The sequence below is a fragment of the Kogia breviceps genome, chromosome 17, assembly GCF_026419965.1.
Source record: "Kogia breviceps isolate mKogBre1 chromosome 17, mKogBre1 haplotype 1, whole genome shotgun sequence".
NCBI lineage: Eukaryota > Metazoa > Chordata > Mammalia > Artiodactyla > Physeteridae > Kogia > Kogia breviceps.
Genome location: NC_081326.1, coordinates 77,206,119 through 77,218,835, shown reverse-complemented (window position 1 = coordinate 77,218,835; position 12,717 = coordinate 77,206,119). Strand labels below are relative to the sequence as shown.

General features: G+C 70.0%; 2 protein-coding genes across 3 annotated transcripts in view; one reads left to right on the top strand and one right to left on the bottom strand.

The window, feature by feature from the left end:
* BOP1 (BOP1 ribosomal biogenesis factor) overlaps window positions 1-12,717 on the top strand; it is a 20,843-nt gene extending 8,126 nt beyond the window's left edge. Inside the window, 13 exon segments of the mRNA XM_059043248.2 lie at window positions 9,843-9,997; window positions 10,091-10,208; window positions 10,288-10,389; window positions 10,465-10,677; window positions 10,755-10,916; window positions 11,003-11,083; window positions 11,157-11,226; window positions 11,303-11,435; window positions 11,514-11,694; window positions 11,774-12,062; window positions 12,133-12,217; window positions 12,292-12,399; window positions 12,484-12,717. Coding sequence (XP_058899231.1) covers window positions 9,843-9,997; window positions 10,091-10,208; window positions 10,288-10,389; window positions 10,465-10,677; window positions 10,755-10,916; window positions 11,003-11,083; window positions 11,157-11,226; window positions 11,303-11,435; window positions 11,514-11,694; window positions 11,774-12,062; window positions 12,133-12,217; window positions 12,292-12,399; window positions 12,484-12,637 — 1,851 coding nt within the window. The 3' untranslated portion in view covers window positions 12,638-12,717.
* SCX (scleraxis bHLH transcription factor) lies at window positions 6,303-8,184 on the bottom strand. Of its 2 annotated transcripts, XM_067017856.1 has the most exons (3): window positions 7,590-8,184; window positions 6,922-7,058; window positions 6,303-6,638 (listed from the first exon to the last, which is right to left on the bottom strand). In XM_067017856.1, the coding sequence occupies exons 1-2, from the start codon at window positions 8,160-8,162 to the stop codon at window positions 6,963-6,965; spliced, it is 669 nt and encodes a 222-aa protein (XP_066873957.1). In that variant the 5' UTR covers window positions 8,163-8,184; the 3' UTR covers window positions 6,303-6,638; window positions 6,922-6,962. The 2 variants fall into 2 exon arrangements, with proteins under 2 accessions (XP_066873957.1, XP_058899356.1); XM_059043373.2 differs by lacking the exon at window positions 6,922-7,058.

Here is a 12,717-nt window from a genome sequence, read left to right as displayed (position 1 = left end):
GCGGGCTCCTCTGCTGGGCACTGAGGGCAGGAGACGGGGGCCCAGGATTCCTCCCTGGCATCCTGGAGGCCCGGGCCGCTGGGTCCCTCAGTGAATCTGGTCGTCCTTCCCACATTTACACTCTCAAAGGGAAAGCTCGTTGCCAGGCTAGGGGTGCGCGGTCTGGCCAGAGGCTGCCGTGGCTCAGCTGCCTGGAGCTGCCCGTGGGTTCTGGGGGGCGCTGGGGCTGAGGAGCCTCCCAGGTAGACGTGGCCGTGCTGCGCGCCCGGCCGCCCCCTCCCTGATGTGTCCTGGCCGCCGGGCGGGGCTGCGGCCCCCATGCCCAGTGCCCTGGCCTGAGCCCTCTGGGGGTGTGCCTCCTCGGGCTGGGGGGGCCTGCAGAGACATCGGTCCCCGCCCCCCGGTGGCTCTTCCTGCCGCCTGCCAGGGGCTGTCCCCGGCTGGGGAGACACGCGCCCCCTCCCCTGCACAGCTTCCACCCCCATCCTCCGCTCTCTTGGCAGCGGCTGCAGGAGCCTTGGCTGCCCGCCCGATCCGGTCTCTGTGCGTTCAGAGAACAGAGACAAAACAAAATAAATTGGTTTCCTGGCCGGAGCAGCGGGCGTACTCGGTGAAGGGGGGCCTGTGCAGCGCGGCTCCCGGCCTGTCTCACCCCCTCCCAGGGGCTCTGGCTGTCGGCAGCCACATCCTGTCGGCTACTTTTTTATATTCGGTATTTTGAGAAATCGATGATGATTGTAAATGGAGTGCAGAGGCCGGGGGAGGGGCTTCGGCCCGCCCGCGGGGAGGCGCTCCTCCTGGCCGGGGCTGTGCTGGAGCCGCCGGGGTGGGGGCTGCTTCCTCTGGCGATGACTATCCCATATGTCGCCTGAGTGACAGGGAGCCGTGCTTCTGCCAGCACAGCCGGCTGTGGCTCGAGGGGGCGGCAGAGCTCGGCTTTCAGGGACCAGGCTGGCCTGACAGATGCTCTCCTCCCTGAGAAGTGCTGCCCCGGCGCCCCCCCACCCCCCACACACACTTGTCGCCACGTCTCTGCTGTTCCTGCAAGGCAGGGTGGGCTTCAGGGAAGAGGCCTGAGAGGTGGGGTGGCAAGCCGTTCTCTCTGGGGCCCGGGGGGCGAGAGCACCCCGGGGCTGTGCCCTGGGTGGTTGGCACGGGGGAGGGGCCGCCGTCCGCGAGCACTGGGTCGCATCATGTCGGGCAGCGCCTCCTCCACGCAGCATCCTTGGAGGTGGCCCGTGGTGCCAGGACTCTCCACTCAGGCCTTGGCCAGCCTCCAGCAGTGGTGTCCTGACAAGGCGTGCTCCCGGGGGAGAACCTGTGGCGTGGCAATGCCCAACCTCCCCCTCCCCGGTCCCTGTGCTGCCCACCCCTCAGGCCTGGCCTTGAGGCCCGGGGTTTCTAGGCCCTCTAACCGCCGGCCTCTGCCGCGCCTGGCTTTGGGGGACCCCGGCCCCAGGCGCTGACTGGTGAGCGACGGTTCTCCATCTCGGGAGACCTGGGTCCTGTTTCTGTACCTTGGCCTTCTCCGTACCTTCCCCCCAGCTCACATCCCAGGCAGCAACAGGGCTGCAGCCCCAGGACGTGCTGCCAGGCCACGCGTGGCGGGGGTCCTGGCCACCGCGAGTGGGGGGAGCCCCGCTCCCACAAGTCCACTGCACCCCTCCCCCACAGACGTGATCTCATCCAGCTGCCGCCCCGGGAGGAGGGGCGGGGGCGGGGGGCTGGGCGGCCTTCGCAGCAGCGGGGTTCCCCCACCGTGTCACTGGCCTGGGAGAAGCTGGGAGAAGCTGAGGCCTTGGGCGGGCGGGGGTGGGGGCGAGGCTGCGAGCCCCCGGGGTCCCGGCCCTGCAGGAGCGGGCGGGCGGCGGGCGCATCTGCGTCCGGGCTGCGGTCCTCTCAGCTCTCCCGCCAGGCGCCGCTAATGGCCTCCCGGCTACTGAGCAGCAGCCGCCTCCTCCGGGCCCCGCCCCCGGCCCCGGCCCCCGGCGCGGCCCTCGGCCCTCGGCGCTCGCTCGCTGCTGGCAGCGCAGCCGCGGCTCGGGTTTCGAGCTGTTGTGTAGAGCGTGCATCTCGGCCTCGCGGGCCGCCGGCCTCCCTGGCGGGCCCCATCCCCGCGGCCAGGCTCCGATAGCCCCTCGGGTCGCCCCGGCCGCCTGGCCTGGGAAGGGCCCGATGACACCGTGGCCTCGCAGGTGGCCATGGGGGGTGGTGGGTGTGGTGGCTGTGACCTCAGGGCGCCCCGGGCTGCCTTTGCCAGGCACCACCTCTCAGCCAGCCGCGCTGTGTTTGGGTTTGGGGGGGGTTCCGCCCCCCTCCCACCCCCCCCGCCAACACCACCCGCCCTGGGTCCACTTGGGAGACAGGGTTCCCCCTGGGGAGGGCGGAGAGTGTCGGAGGATGGCAGGGCCTGGGGGCTCAGGAGCTGTGCAGAGCAGCAGCCTCCCTCTCACTGGGGCACCTGGGTGGTAGAGGCCCTGGCCTGCCCTGTGCCCACTGGAGCCAGTTTCCCGGGGCAGGCGGGTGGGAGGGAGGGCGCTGGGCCTCGGGTGGGGCGTGGGTGGCGTGGGTGTCACCCTAGGGCTGGAGGTGTGGCCGTAGACTGGGGCTGGCCGGGCAGGCTTGTGGGGTGCAAGTTCTGTAGGAAAGACGGTTGAGCGGCCAGCATGTGTCCCGGCCCAGGCCGGGGCCGCCTCGCGGAGGACAGGGCTCGGGGTTGGGGGCTGGCCGTGTGTGGGCAGGGCCTCGGGGCGAGTCCTCCCGAACGATGTCTTGGAGGGGCTGGGGCTGGGATGTGAAGCAGTGTAGTGGGCCTTTGGCACTTGGCAAGGGAGTCCCAAGCCTGTGCCCCCCTCCAGCATTCCCAGAGGAGTTTCTGGGAGCCCTTGCCTGCAGGGAGCCGAGATTCGGGTGTCCCACGTGGGAACGCCCACTGGACCCTGGCCAATCCCAGGACGGGGAGGGGCAGGTGGGGGGGGGTCTTGGGTTTCTGAGGACCCAGGAGCAGGGGCAGCCTCGGTGCCCTCTCCCCCTCCCCCATGGACCCCTTGGCAGGGGAGTGGACTTGCTTCCCCCTACCCCAGCAGCCGTGGAGGCACTGGTCAGGGGTCAAGGAGTGGCCTTGGCGGGACCCTGTGCCCACACAGCATCCGACGGCTCAGGGCTGGGTCGGGCCAGCAGCGCTTTTGTGAGGATGGCAACTGGAAGGGACAGGCTGATGGAGGAGGTTTGGGGAGGGGGTTCTGAGTTTCTCGCCAGCCCCGCCCTGGCCTGGCTGGCTACAGCTCGTGGGCCCTGCTGGGATTCCCCTCAGCTGGCTTTGGCCTCTGGGGCAGGAAGAGGCCGAGCGGGAGCCGGCTTTCTCCCCTTTGGGCCCATCGACCGGGACTCACCCTGCCAGCACCTTGTGTGGGTTCAGCTGCAGCAGGTGGCCTGGGGCACGTGGCCTGTCCTCCTCCCGCCATGGAGTGCAGGAGAGAGGAGGCGCGGGAAGGCGGGGGGTGGGGGGGCTCCGTGCCGGGGGAGCCGAGGGAACACTGCCGGCATTGTAATCGGAGAGGGGCAAGGGAAGAGAGAGCCCGAGCGAGGGCGGCTGACCCCGTGCTCCCGGGGGACAGGTGGGAGAGGCGAACGAGGAGAGAGTGAAGGATTCCAGAGGTGGGCCGGCTTCCTTTCTCTCAGACAGACACGGGAGGAGGTGGGCAGCGGGCCAGCGCCGTACCTGCAGTTCCAATCTGCGGTCCTGACAGCTGCAGCCACTTTGGGGAGGGGGAGGGGAGGGGGGCGCTCTGCAAGAGCGGAAAAATCCCAGCCGACACATCAGCCGGTGGCCGCCCGTGTCCGGTGCAGCCTGGGGGGTGGGGGACCCCGGCCACCCGAAGGCTCGTCCTCGGGGCATGGCGGCCCCCTGGGAGAGCGCCGGCTGGGGGCTGTCTGGGCCCTGGAGGGGTCGGCGGGCTCCCGCCCCCGCGGGGTCACATGTGCTTCCTGGCAGCCCGCAGGTGCTGCGCAGGGTGGGGGCCGGCTGGCCTGCGGGTGCAGGCGGCCTGGCGATGGATCACGTGGTGCCGCCAGCAGCTCGTTCCCCAGGCTGGGGACAGGGAGCTGACAGCCTGGCCCTGATGGCCCTCAGAGCGTTTCCAGCCCTGCTTGGCCCGCAGAGGCGGCTGCTGGCCCAGGGGTGCGGGCTGGGCCCTCCTTTCGTGCCGCCTCTGTGGGGCACTGGCACATGGAGGCTCGGTGGAGGGGCGAGGCTGACGTCCTGGGGAGGAAGTGGGGTTTGTGGTGGACGGGGGCCCGGAGGCTGCCGTGAGTAGCCGAGTGGACTCTCGTGGGGCCGCAGGGGCTCGGGCCGGCCCGCCGCCCCCAGTCTGGTTTGAATTTCTGGAGCGGTGGAGGGTGACGGCGTGCTCCTCCCCGCCCCCTCCCCTCCCTCTCCTGCTGGCTGGCGGGCCAGGCTCTCAGCCTCTGCTGCTACCGGTGCAGCTCAGGGAGCGACCGGGCCCACTGCCCGGGCCCGAGGCTGGCCAAGCTGCAGCCGCTGTCGGAGTCACAGGCCCAGCAGCCGAGGGCCTGGCCTGCACGCCCTGTGCCAGGACCTGCCGGCCCCTGGGGACCGTCCCAACGGCCTGTCCTCTCCTACTGACTTGGCATCTCCGAGGCTCCCTCAGCCCCTTCTCCTCTCCTGCACCGGCTCCAGGGGTCCCTGACACCCATGCCCCTCCGGCCTCGCCCTGCCTGTCCCCCTTGCCCTGCAGGCTTCTCTCAGGCCTTTGTGCAGAGCATGCGGCCCCCTGCCCCCTGCCGCCCGTCGTCTTCAGGAGGATTTGTGAGGGAGGGGGCACTCCCACCCAGCCCAGCTATGGAGAGGTGAGGCCGGTGGGTGAGCGGCAGGTGGGCCATGGACCGTCCCGCAGAACTGCACTGGTGCCCTGGGGAGCGGGCGAGGCCGGCCGGAGACCCTGGGGGGCGTCCCTGCCTGCCCGCCTGCCCCTCCGCGGGTCGCGGCCTCGCAGTGTCCTCAGGGCCCCGGGGTGGAAGGGGGGCCTTTCTCATCCCCCAGGCAGACCCCCACATTCCTCCTGGGTCCTGGCTCTCCAGGCAGGCGGGCGGGGGTGACCGGGCGTGCCCTCTCCCCCCGTTCGGCCAGCCCGCTGTCGGCTCCTGCAGGATTAAGGAGAGGAAATTTGGGGTTGGTTTTCTCTCTGAGTGGAACCTGCCGTTGTGACTTTTTATCCTGTTATATTTCTATCAGATTGGACACAGCCCCCTTCTAGGCCTTAATGGCTCTGGCTTTGAGAATTTCCTCCAAAATTACACCATCGCTTCCTGCTTCTTGGTTCCCTGGAGCCCGTCTGTTCAGAGGAGGGGGCAGCTCTAGCCCTGCCCTGTTGGGGTGTCCACGTGGGCCTCGGCACCTGCCCTCTCCCGGGGTGCCTGAGCCTGTGCTGAGGGCTGGCGGGGCCCGGGGCCGGCCCCTGGCGCTCTTGGCCAGTCTCTGCCCGCTGGCTGGAAGTCAGGCTGCTGGCCAGCCTGGGGGTGCCGGAGGGGCCTGCACAGAGCCGCCCCCGCCTCTCTTCTCTGTCGTGCCCTTGGAGCTCGCGCCACTAGTCTATAGTTGTCACCTGCAAGATTTTAATGGTCCGCCAGCTGTGCGCGGCTCGGGGAGAGGCCTGAATTGCCCTCCTCGTGGGCAGGTGGGGCCTTTGGGGGAGTTGGGTGGGTGGTGGGCAGCCAGGGGTCCTCCCGGTGTGAGCAGCGCTGCCGGGGCCAATTGCAGGGCTGGGGGCAGGGGTGGGCCCCAGGGGTGCACCCCAGGGGTGCACACGGGCAGCTGCCACCTGGTCCCTCAGGCCTGGGGACTTGCTCTGCCAGACAGTGCCCCCCGCTTGCCCTCCCCCACATGCCCACCTCATGGGGCTCCGTGGGCAGAGGCTGAGGCGCCGAGGCCCTGAACACCGACCAGCAAGTTGCATGCCACAAGCGCTGAGGACCCTTCGGGGCCCCGGGACGCCTGGCGGGCTCTCGGAGCGGGCGTGGGGCGCGACTGCTCCCCGGCCCCGGCTGCCTGTGTCCTGCTCGGCCCCTCGCCCTCCTCTCCCCTCACAGGTCTCCTTCGGGCCCCACGCCATAGTTCCCTGGTCGGGGGTGCTGGGCGCGCTGGCCCTGAGCCCTGGAAAGTGGGGAGCCTTCCCCGAGGACTGGGTACCTTGGCCCACGGAGCCCTGAGTGGGGGGAGGGTGGGCTTGGGCTCCGGCTCAGGGTGGATTCTGAACTGCTGGAGAGGACAGTGTGCGTCTGTGTTTAGAAGATAATTGTTTTGTTTTTAATTATACAAAGTTTCCAGACTTTATATTATCATATCAAAGACACAAGATGCCAGCACATAGTGACCAGAAGAAAACCAGGTTGGGAGCCAGCACGGAAAGTTCCAGTGGGGCTGGGCAAGTGCTGGGCCAGCTCCGAGTCCCACCGCCTGTCTGTCCATCGGCCCCGCTCACAGCCGGGGCAGGGCTGGCCTGGGGGGGTGCCCTCAGGGAGGCCTGTGCCCGAGTCAGGTCCATGGGGGCTCTCCGTGGATGGCCCAGCAGCATCCGCCTCTAACTCCGAATCGCCGTCTTTCTGTCTCGGTCCTTGCTCTGCAGAGGGGAGGGCAGTGTCAGGGCCCGCGCGGAGGGCAGTGCCAGCCTATGCCTCAGGGCTTCCCAACTGGGTGCTGTCTCGGGTGGTGGGTGCGGGAAGCAGCCCCCTTCCACGCTCAGCCCAGTCTCCCCACGCGGCCCGGGGAGGAGAGTGTGCTGCTGCACAGCCGAAATTGTAAAATTAAATTTCCCAGATGTTCAGGCCCCAGGAGCTCGCGCGTGCCGTCTGGAGAGGAAATGGGGATTGGGGAAAGCCGCGCCGTATTTTCTCCCTGCTCACCCTGCTTTTCCGGTGCCACCAAGCACAGCAGGAGCTGTAAATCACGGCCAGCCAGCGTCTCCCGCAGCGGGGCCTCTCCCCCAGCCCCCAAGTCTCCTGCCTGCTCCTGCCAGCGGGTCCCACAGCTGCACTGGTGTCTGAGTGGGCAGCCCCAGGGGCAGGGGCCAGGGGAGGGCAGGCAGGTGCCCGATAAGCCTTCGGCCAGTGGCAGAGCAAGTGGATCCCAGAGGGCTCTCCTTCCTGCCCCGCCGCCCCCCGAGTCTCCTTCCCCCGGGGCAGGGTGGGTGGCCAGAGGTGCTTGATCCAACCCTGGTTTGGTCCCCTAGCTTCCAAGTTGGTGCCAGCCCTGCCTTGGTCTCTTCATCCATCTGGCCCTGGGTGGTCTTCTCTGGTCCCCGTGGGAGCCTGTGTCCGGGGCACTCGTGTCGAGAATGTCCAGGGAAAGCCCAGCCCCGCCTGCTCCAGCTGCGCCCTCCTCCTCGCGCTCCTCCCTCCCTGGGCTCGGGGGCTGGGCCGCTGAGGGCTAACAGGTGCTGCTGGGGAGCTCTGCCTGCCTCTGGCCCCGCCCTCTCTGCCAGGCAGGTGTGGGTTGCACGGGTGGTTTGGAGGTGGGGGCGCCCCATCCTCCTCGCCCCCCTTTCTGGGGACGACCCGCGGCCAACACTCACCAACTTTCTTTGGTTGCTGAGGCAGAAGGTGCAGATCTGTTTGGGCTGGGCGTTCTCGCCGTCGCGGGCGGGGGGCGGGGGCGGCGGGGGTGGAGGGCTGCCAGAGCGCGCCGCGTGGAAGAAGGCGGGCCCCGAGTGGCAGGGTTGCCCGTCGCCGCAGGCCTCACCCACCAGCAGCACGTTGCCCAGGTGCGAGATGTAGCTGGAGGCCAGGCGCAGGGTCTCGATCTTGGAGAGCTTGCGGTCGGCCGGCTCGGTGGGGATGAGCGTGCGCAGCGCCGTGAAGGCCGTGTTCACGCTGTTCGTCCGGTCCCGCTCGCGCGCGTTCGCCGTGTGCCGCTGTCGGGGCTCGCGGCCCGGCCTCCCCCCAGGCCCCGGGCCGCCGCCCCCCGCCCGCCGGCCCCCGGCCCGTCTCCGGGCGCCCTGGAGGCCGCAGCGCGCCGCGTGCACGCGGCAGGGCTTCTCGTCGGAGCCCGAACTCTCGCTGCCGCGGTCCTCGTCCTCCGACAGCGGGCTCACCTCGGGGTACAGGTAGCGGCCGGGCGGTGCCGAGCGCAGCATCGCGAAGGACATGGGGCCGGCGGCCGCCGTCAGCTCCGCCGCGCGCCGTGCATGCCGCCGCCGCCGCCGCCGCCGCCGCCGCCGCCCAGGCCAGGGGGGCGCGGGGTCTCAGGGCTCCCGCGGTGGCGGCTGCGGCGCCGCGCGCACGTGTGCGTCCCGGGCTGGAGCAGGGCCGCGGGCCGGGCCTTTATAGCCGAGGCGGCCCCTCCCCCGCGCCGGCCCGCCCTCCTCCCCGCCTCCCAGCCCCTGGAGGCCGCTTGGAGCAGGGGCCCTCTGTCCCTCTGCCTTCTCGCGCCGCGGCGAAGGGGCCGAGCATCTTGCCGTCTTGGGGTTGCGGGGGAAGTGGGAGCCCCCTTCTGGGTGGTACCAGGGCTGTGCCGCCTCCTCTCCTCCCTCTTTGCGGGGGGCAGGAGGGTCACGCGGGACCCATGACCCGGGCCTTCTCGCTTGGCATGACCAAGTTAACCCAGCTGCCCTGGCCCCAGCGCCTGGCCACACCCTGTCTGTCTCTCCCTCCCATGTACACTTGGGCCTTCTGTGCCCGGAGTAGGGGGCAGAGAACAGCTTTGAGGGGCTGGAGTTCAGCCCCAGCTCTCTCGGCCGCCTCCCCTCAGGTTTGTGCCTGGGGTCGCCTGGTGGCACAGCCTGTCTCTCCTGCACCTGCCCCCTCCTGGCATCACCCTCCAGGTCTGGCCCATGCTGTGCGTGCCCTCTTTACCGGCTCCTGCCTGCGCTTCTGCTCTGGAGAACCCCCCGCCAGCACCCCGTTCCCCTACTGAGTGCCCCCGTGGGCCTTTTCTCTGGGCCACTGACCCCCCCCAACCCCTGTCTGTCCAGTTCAGGGATGGCTGTGTAGACTCGGGGGTCACAGGAGAAGGAAGGGCATTCCTAGCAACGGCAGGGACGCACGGGGGCGCACCTGGAGGATGGACTACCGTCGGCAGGTCGGGGGCTGGGGGCAGGTGCAGAGGGGCAGCTCCCAGAGGGTCCTGTCCTGCTGCAAGGGGGAGGGGTTCCCAGGCTCCCGGCCGTGCTGTCTCATCGGGGCCACTCCTCCCGTGGCTACTGTTGCAGGAAGCGGCCGCCTGGGCAGCAGTCTCCGTGCTGGGTGGAGGGAGGGTGGCGGCTGGCAGGGGCCTCGACCAGGAATGTGTGTCCAGGAATGTGGCTGCTCTGCCCGCTGAGGGTGGGGTGGGGGACAGGGCTGGGGGGCTGGGGAGTCCCCGAACGCTTGCAGGTCACAATGCGGTGGGTTCGGCCTCCCTTTGTAGTGGGTTGGTGGGGTCTTCCCCGAGTCCCTGCCCGTGGCTACCCGGTTTTGCCTAAGGCCCCCCGCCAGGGGAGGGAGCCCACGGGCGATGAGGTCACCCTTGCCTGTGGCTGCCCAGAGCCCTGGCCAAGGAATCCAGGGGGGAGGCTCTGGGGTTGGCACCACTTCAGTGGAAAATGTGAAGGTACAGCTCCGGCGCCTCTGAGGGTCAGGGGGGTGGTGGGGGACAGTGCCGGCCGCCCTGCCACGTCACACCCCAGGGAGAAGGCACGAGTCAGGGTGCCCGGGCGCTGCCCCTGGCTAGCCTTGAAGCCAGTCCCTTTGCTCTCACCTTTTCCCCTCGTCTGTATCTTTTGGGGGGCTTGGAGGGACGGGTGGGCACCGTGGGTGTCCAGTGCCTATACACCGGCCTCCTGCCCCAGGACATCCGGAACACGGTGGGCAACGTGCCCTTGGAATGGTACGATGACTTCCCCCACGTGGGCTACGACCTGGACGGCAGGCGCATCTATAAGCCCCTGCGCACCCCTGACGAGCTGGACCAGTTTCTGGACAAGATGGACAACGCTGACTACTGGTGCGGGCGTGGGGCGCAGACTGGGGGGTGGGGCGGGGCCGGTGGGCTGGGGCGGGCTGGGGTGGGGCCGCGGCTCTGACGGGCAGCCCCTAGGCGCACGGTGCGGGACCGGATGACGGGGCACAGCGTGCAGCTGACAGATGAACAGGTGGCCCTGGTGCAGCGACTGCAGAGGGGCCAGTTTGGGGATGTGAGCTTCAACCCGTACGAGGTAAGGGGCGGCTGCTGGCCCCAGGGTCTGGGGGCGCCTGCGGGGCCCAGGCCCACACCCCTCTGCTTGCCCCTCCCAGCCAGCTGTGGACTTCTTCAGCGGGGACCTCATGATCCACCCAGTGACCAACCGGCCTGCTGACAAGCGCAGCTTTATCCCGTCCCTGGTGGAGAAGGAGAAGGTGGGTGCGGCCCCACCCTCCGGTCCGCCCCCGGCCCCCCGCCCCGCCCCCGCCCTGACCCTGCCGCCTCCGCAGGTCTCCCGCATGGTGCACGCCATTAAGATGGGCTGGATTCAGCCTCGCCGTCCTCGGGACTCCACCCCCAGCTTCTACGACCTGTGGGCCCAAGAGGACCCCGACGCGGTGCTGGGCCGGCACAAAATGCACGTGCCCGCCCCCAAGCTGGCCCTGCCGGGCCACGCGGAGTCCTACAACCCACCTCCCGAGTACCTGCCCAGTGAGGAGGAGGTGAGCCTGGTGCGGGCGGGGCCCTGCCTGCCCCCACCCACCCCGCGCGCGCTCCGGGCTGACTCCTGCCTTCACAGCGCGTGGCCTGGGAGCAGCGGGAGCCCGCCGAGAGGAGCCTCAACTTCCTGCCGCGCCGGTTCCCGAGCCTGCGGGCTGTGCCCGCGTACGGCCGCTTCATCCAGGAGCGCTTCGAGCGCTGCCTTGACCTCTACCTGTGCCCACGGCAGCGCAAGATGAGGGTGTGCGGGGGTGGGGCGGGGGTGCTGCCGGGCGGGGGCGGGGAGTGGGGGGTAGACGCAGCTGACCCCGCGTGCTCCTCTCCCAGGTGAACGTGGACCCTGAGGACCTCATCCCCAGACTGCCCCGGCCCCGCGACCTGCAGCCTTTCCCCACGTGCCAGGCCCTGGTGAGCAGACAGGGCGGGGCGGCCGAGAACACACGGCTCCGGGGCCCCGTCCCTCACCACCCTTTCTCCGCAGGTCTACAGGGGCCACAGCGACCTCGTCCGCTGCCTCAATGTCTCCCCGGGTGGCCAGTGGCTGGCATCAGGTGGGCCTCGGGTGGGGCAACCCTGTCGTGGGGGCGGGGCTGGGGGCCGGTCGCTGAGCCCATCCGCTGTGCCCAGGCTCGGATGATGGCTCCGTGCGGCTCTGGGAGGTGGCCTCCGCCCGCTGCGTGAGGACTGTGCCCGCGGGGGGCGTGGTGAAGAGTGTCGCCTGGAACCCCTGCCCGACCGTCTGCCTGGTGGCTGTGGCAGTGTGAGTATGAGGCCGGGGGGGCCTGTGCTGGCCGGGGCGGTCCTATGCCCAGGGGCCTTCACCGGGCTCTGGCCACAGGGAGGACGCGGTGCTGCTGCTGAACCCGGCCCTGGGGGACCGGCTCGTGGTGGGCAGCACGGACCAGCTGCTGAGCGCCTTCGTCCCCCCCGCGGAGACGGCTGCGCAGCCCGCCCACTGGCTGGAAGCCTCGGAGGAGGAGCGCCGGGGCGGCCTGCGGCTGCGCATCTGCCACGGCAAGGTGTGGGGGCTGTGGGGGAGGGGAGGGGGAGGGGTGGGGGCGGGGCGGGGGCGGCTCAGCCCACCTCGCCTTCCTGCAGCCAGTGACGCAGGTGACGTGGCACGGTCGTGGGGACTACATGGCCGTGGTGCTGGCCACCCAGGGCCACACCCAGGTGCTGATCCACCAGTTGAGCCGGCGCCGCAGCCAGAGCCCTTTCCGCCGCGGCCACGGTCAGGTGCAGCGCGTGGCCTTCCACCCCGTGCGGCCCTTTCTGCTCGTGGCTTCCCAGCGCAGCGTCCGCCTCTACCACCTGCTGCGCCAGGAGCTCACCAAGAAGCTGACGCCCAACTGCAAGTGGGTGTCCAGCCTGGCAGTGCACCCGGCAGGTGAGGGGGGCACCCTGGTGGGGGGGGGGTGAGGGGGCCAGCAGGTCCCCACCACCGCGTCTTCCCCCAGGCGACAATGTCATCTGTGGCAGCTACGACAGCAAGCTGGTGTGGTTTGACCTGGATCTCTCCACCAAGCCGTACAGGGTGCTGAGGTGAGGTGCTGGCGGGTGCCGGGCTGCTCCCTACTCGGCCCCCCTGCCCCCCTCAACCTGGTCCCCCCCTCCAGGCACCACAAGAAGGCCCTCCGGGCCGTGGCCTTCCACTCCCGGTACCCGCTCTTTGCCTCTGGCTCCGACGACGGCAGTGTCATCGTCTGCCACGGGATGGTGTACAAGTGAGTGCCGGTGCCCGCCCGCCCACCCGCCCGCCGCCGTGGGGACTGTGCTGCCCACGTGCTGAGCGTCTCCCTTCCCCACAGCGACCTGCTGCAGAACCCGCTGCTGGTGCCTGTGAAGGTGCTCAAGGGGCACAGCCTGACCAAAGCCCTGGGGGTGCTGGACGTGGCCTTCCACCCCACCCAGCCGTGGGTCTTCTCTGCCGGGGCTGACGGCACCCTCCGCCTCTTCACCTAGGTGACCCTGCTTCCCGGGCGGGGCAGGTGGGGCTGGGCTGTGTGTGTGCTCAGGACACTCAATAGAGGCGTTTCTCTTGC

Excerpts from the sequence above, each read along its gene's own strand:
- SCX (XM_067017856.1), bottom strand. The coding sequence starts at position 8,162 with ATGTCCTTCGCGATGCTGCGCTCGGCACCGCCCGGCCGCTACCTGTAC. Across the intron at positions 7,059-7,589 it reads TCAGCAACCAAAGAAAGTTG|ACACCAGTGCAGCTGTGGGA; the intron begins GTGAGTGTTGGC and ends CTGCCCACTCAG.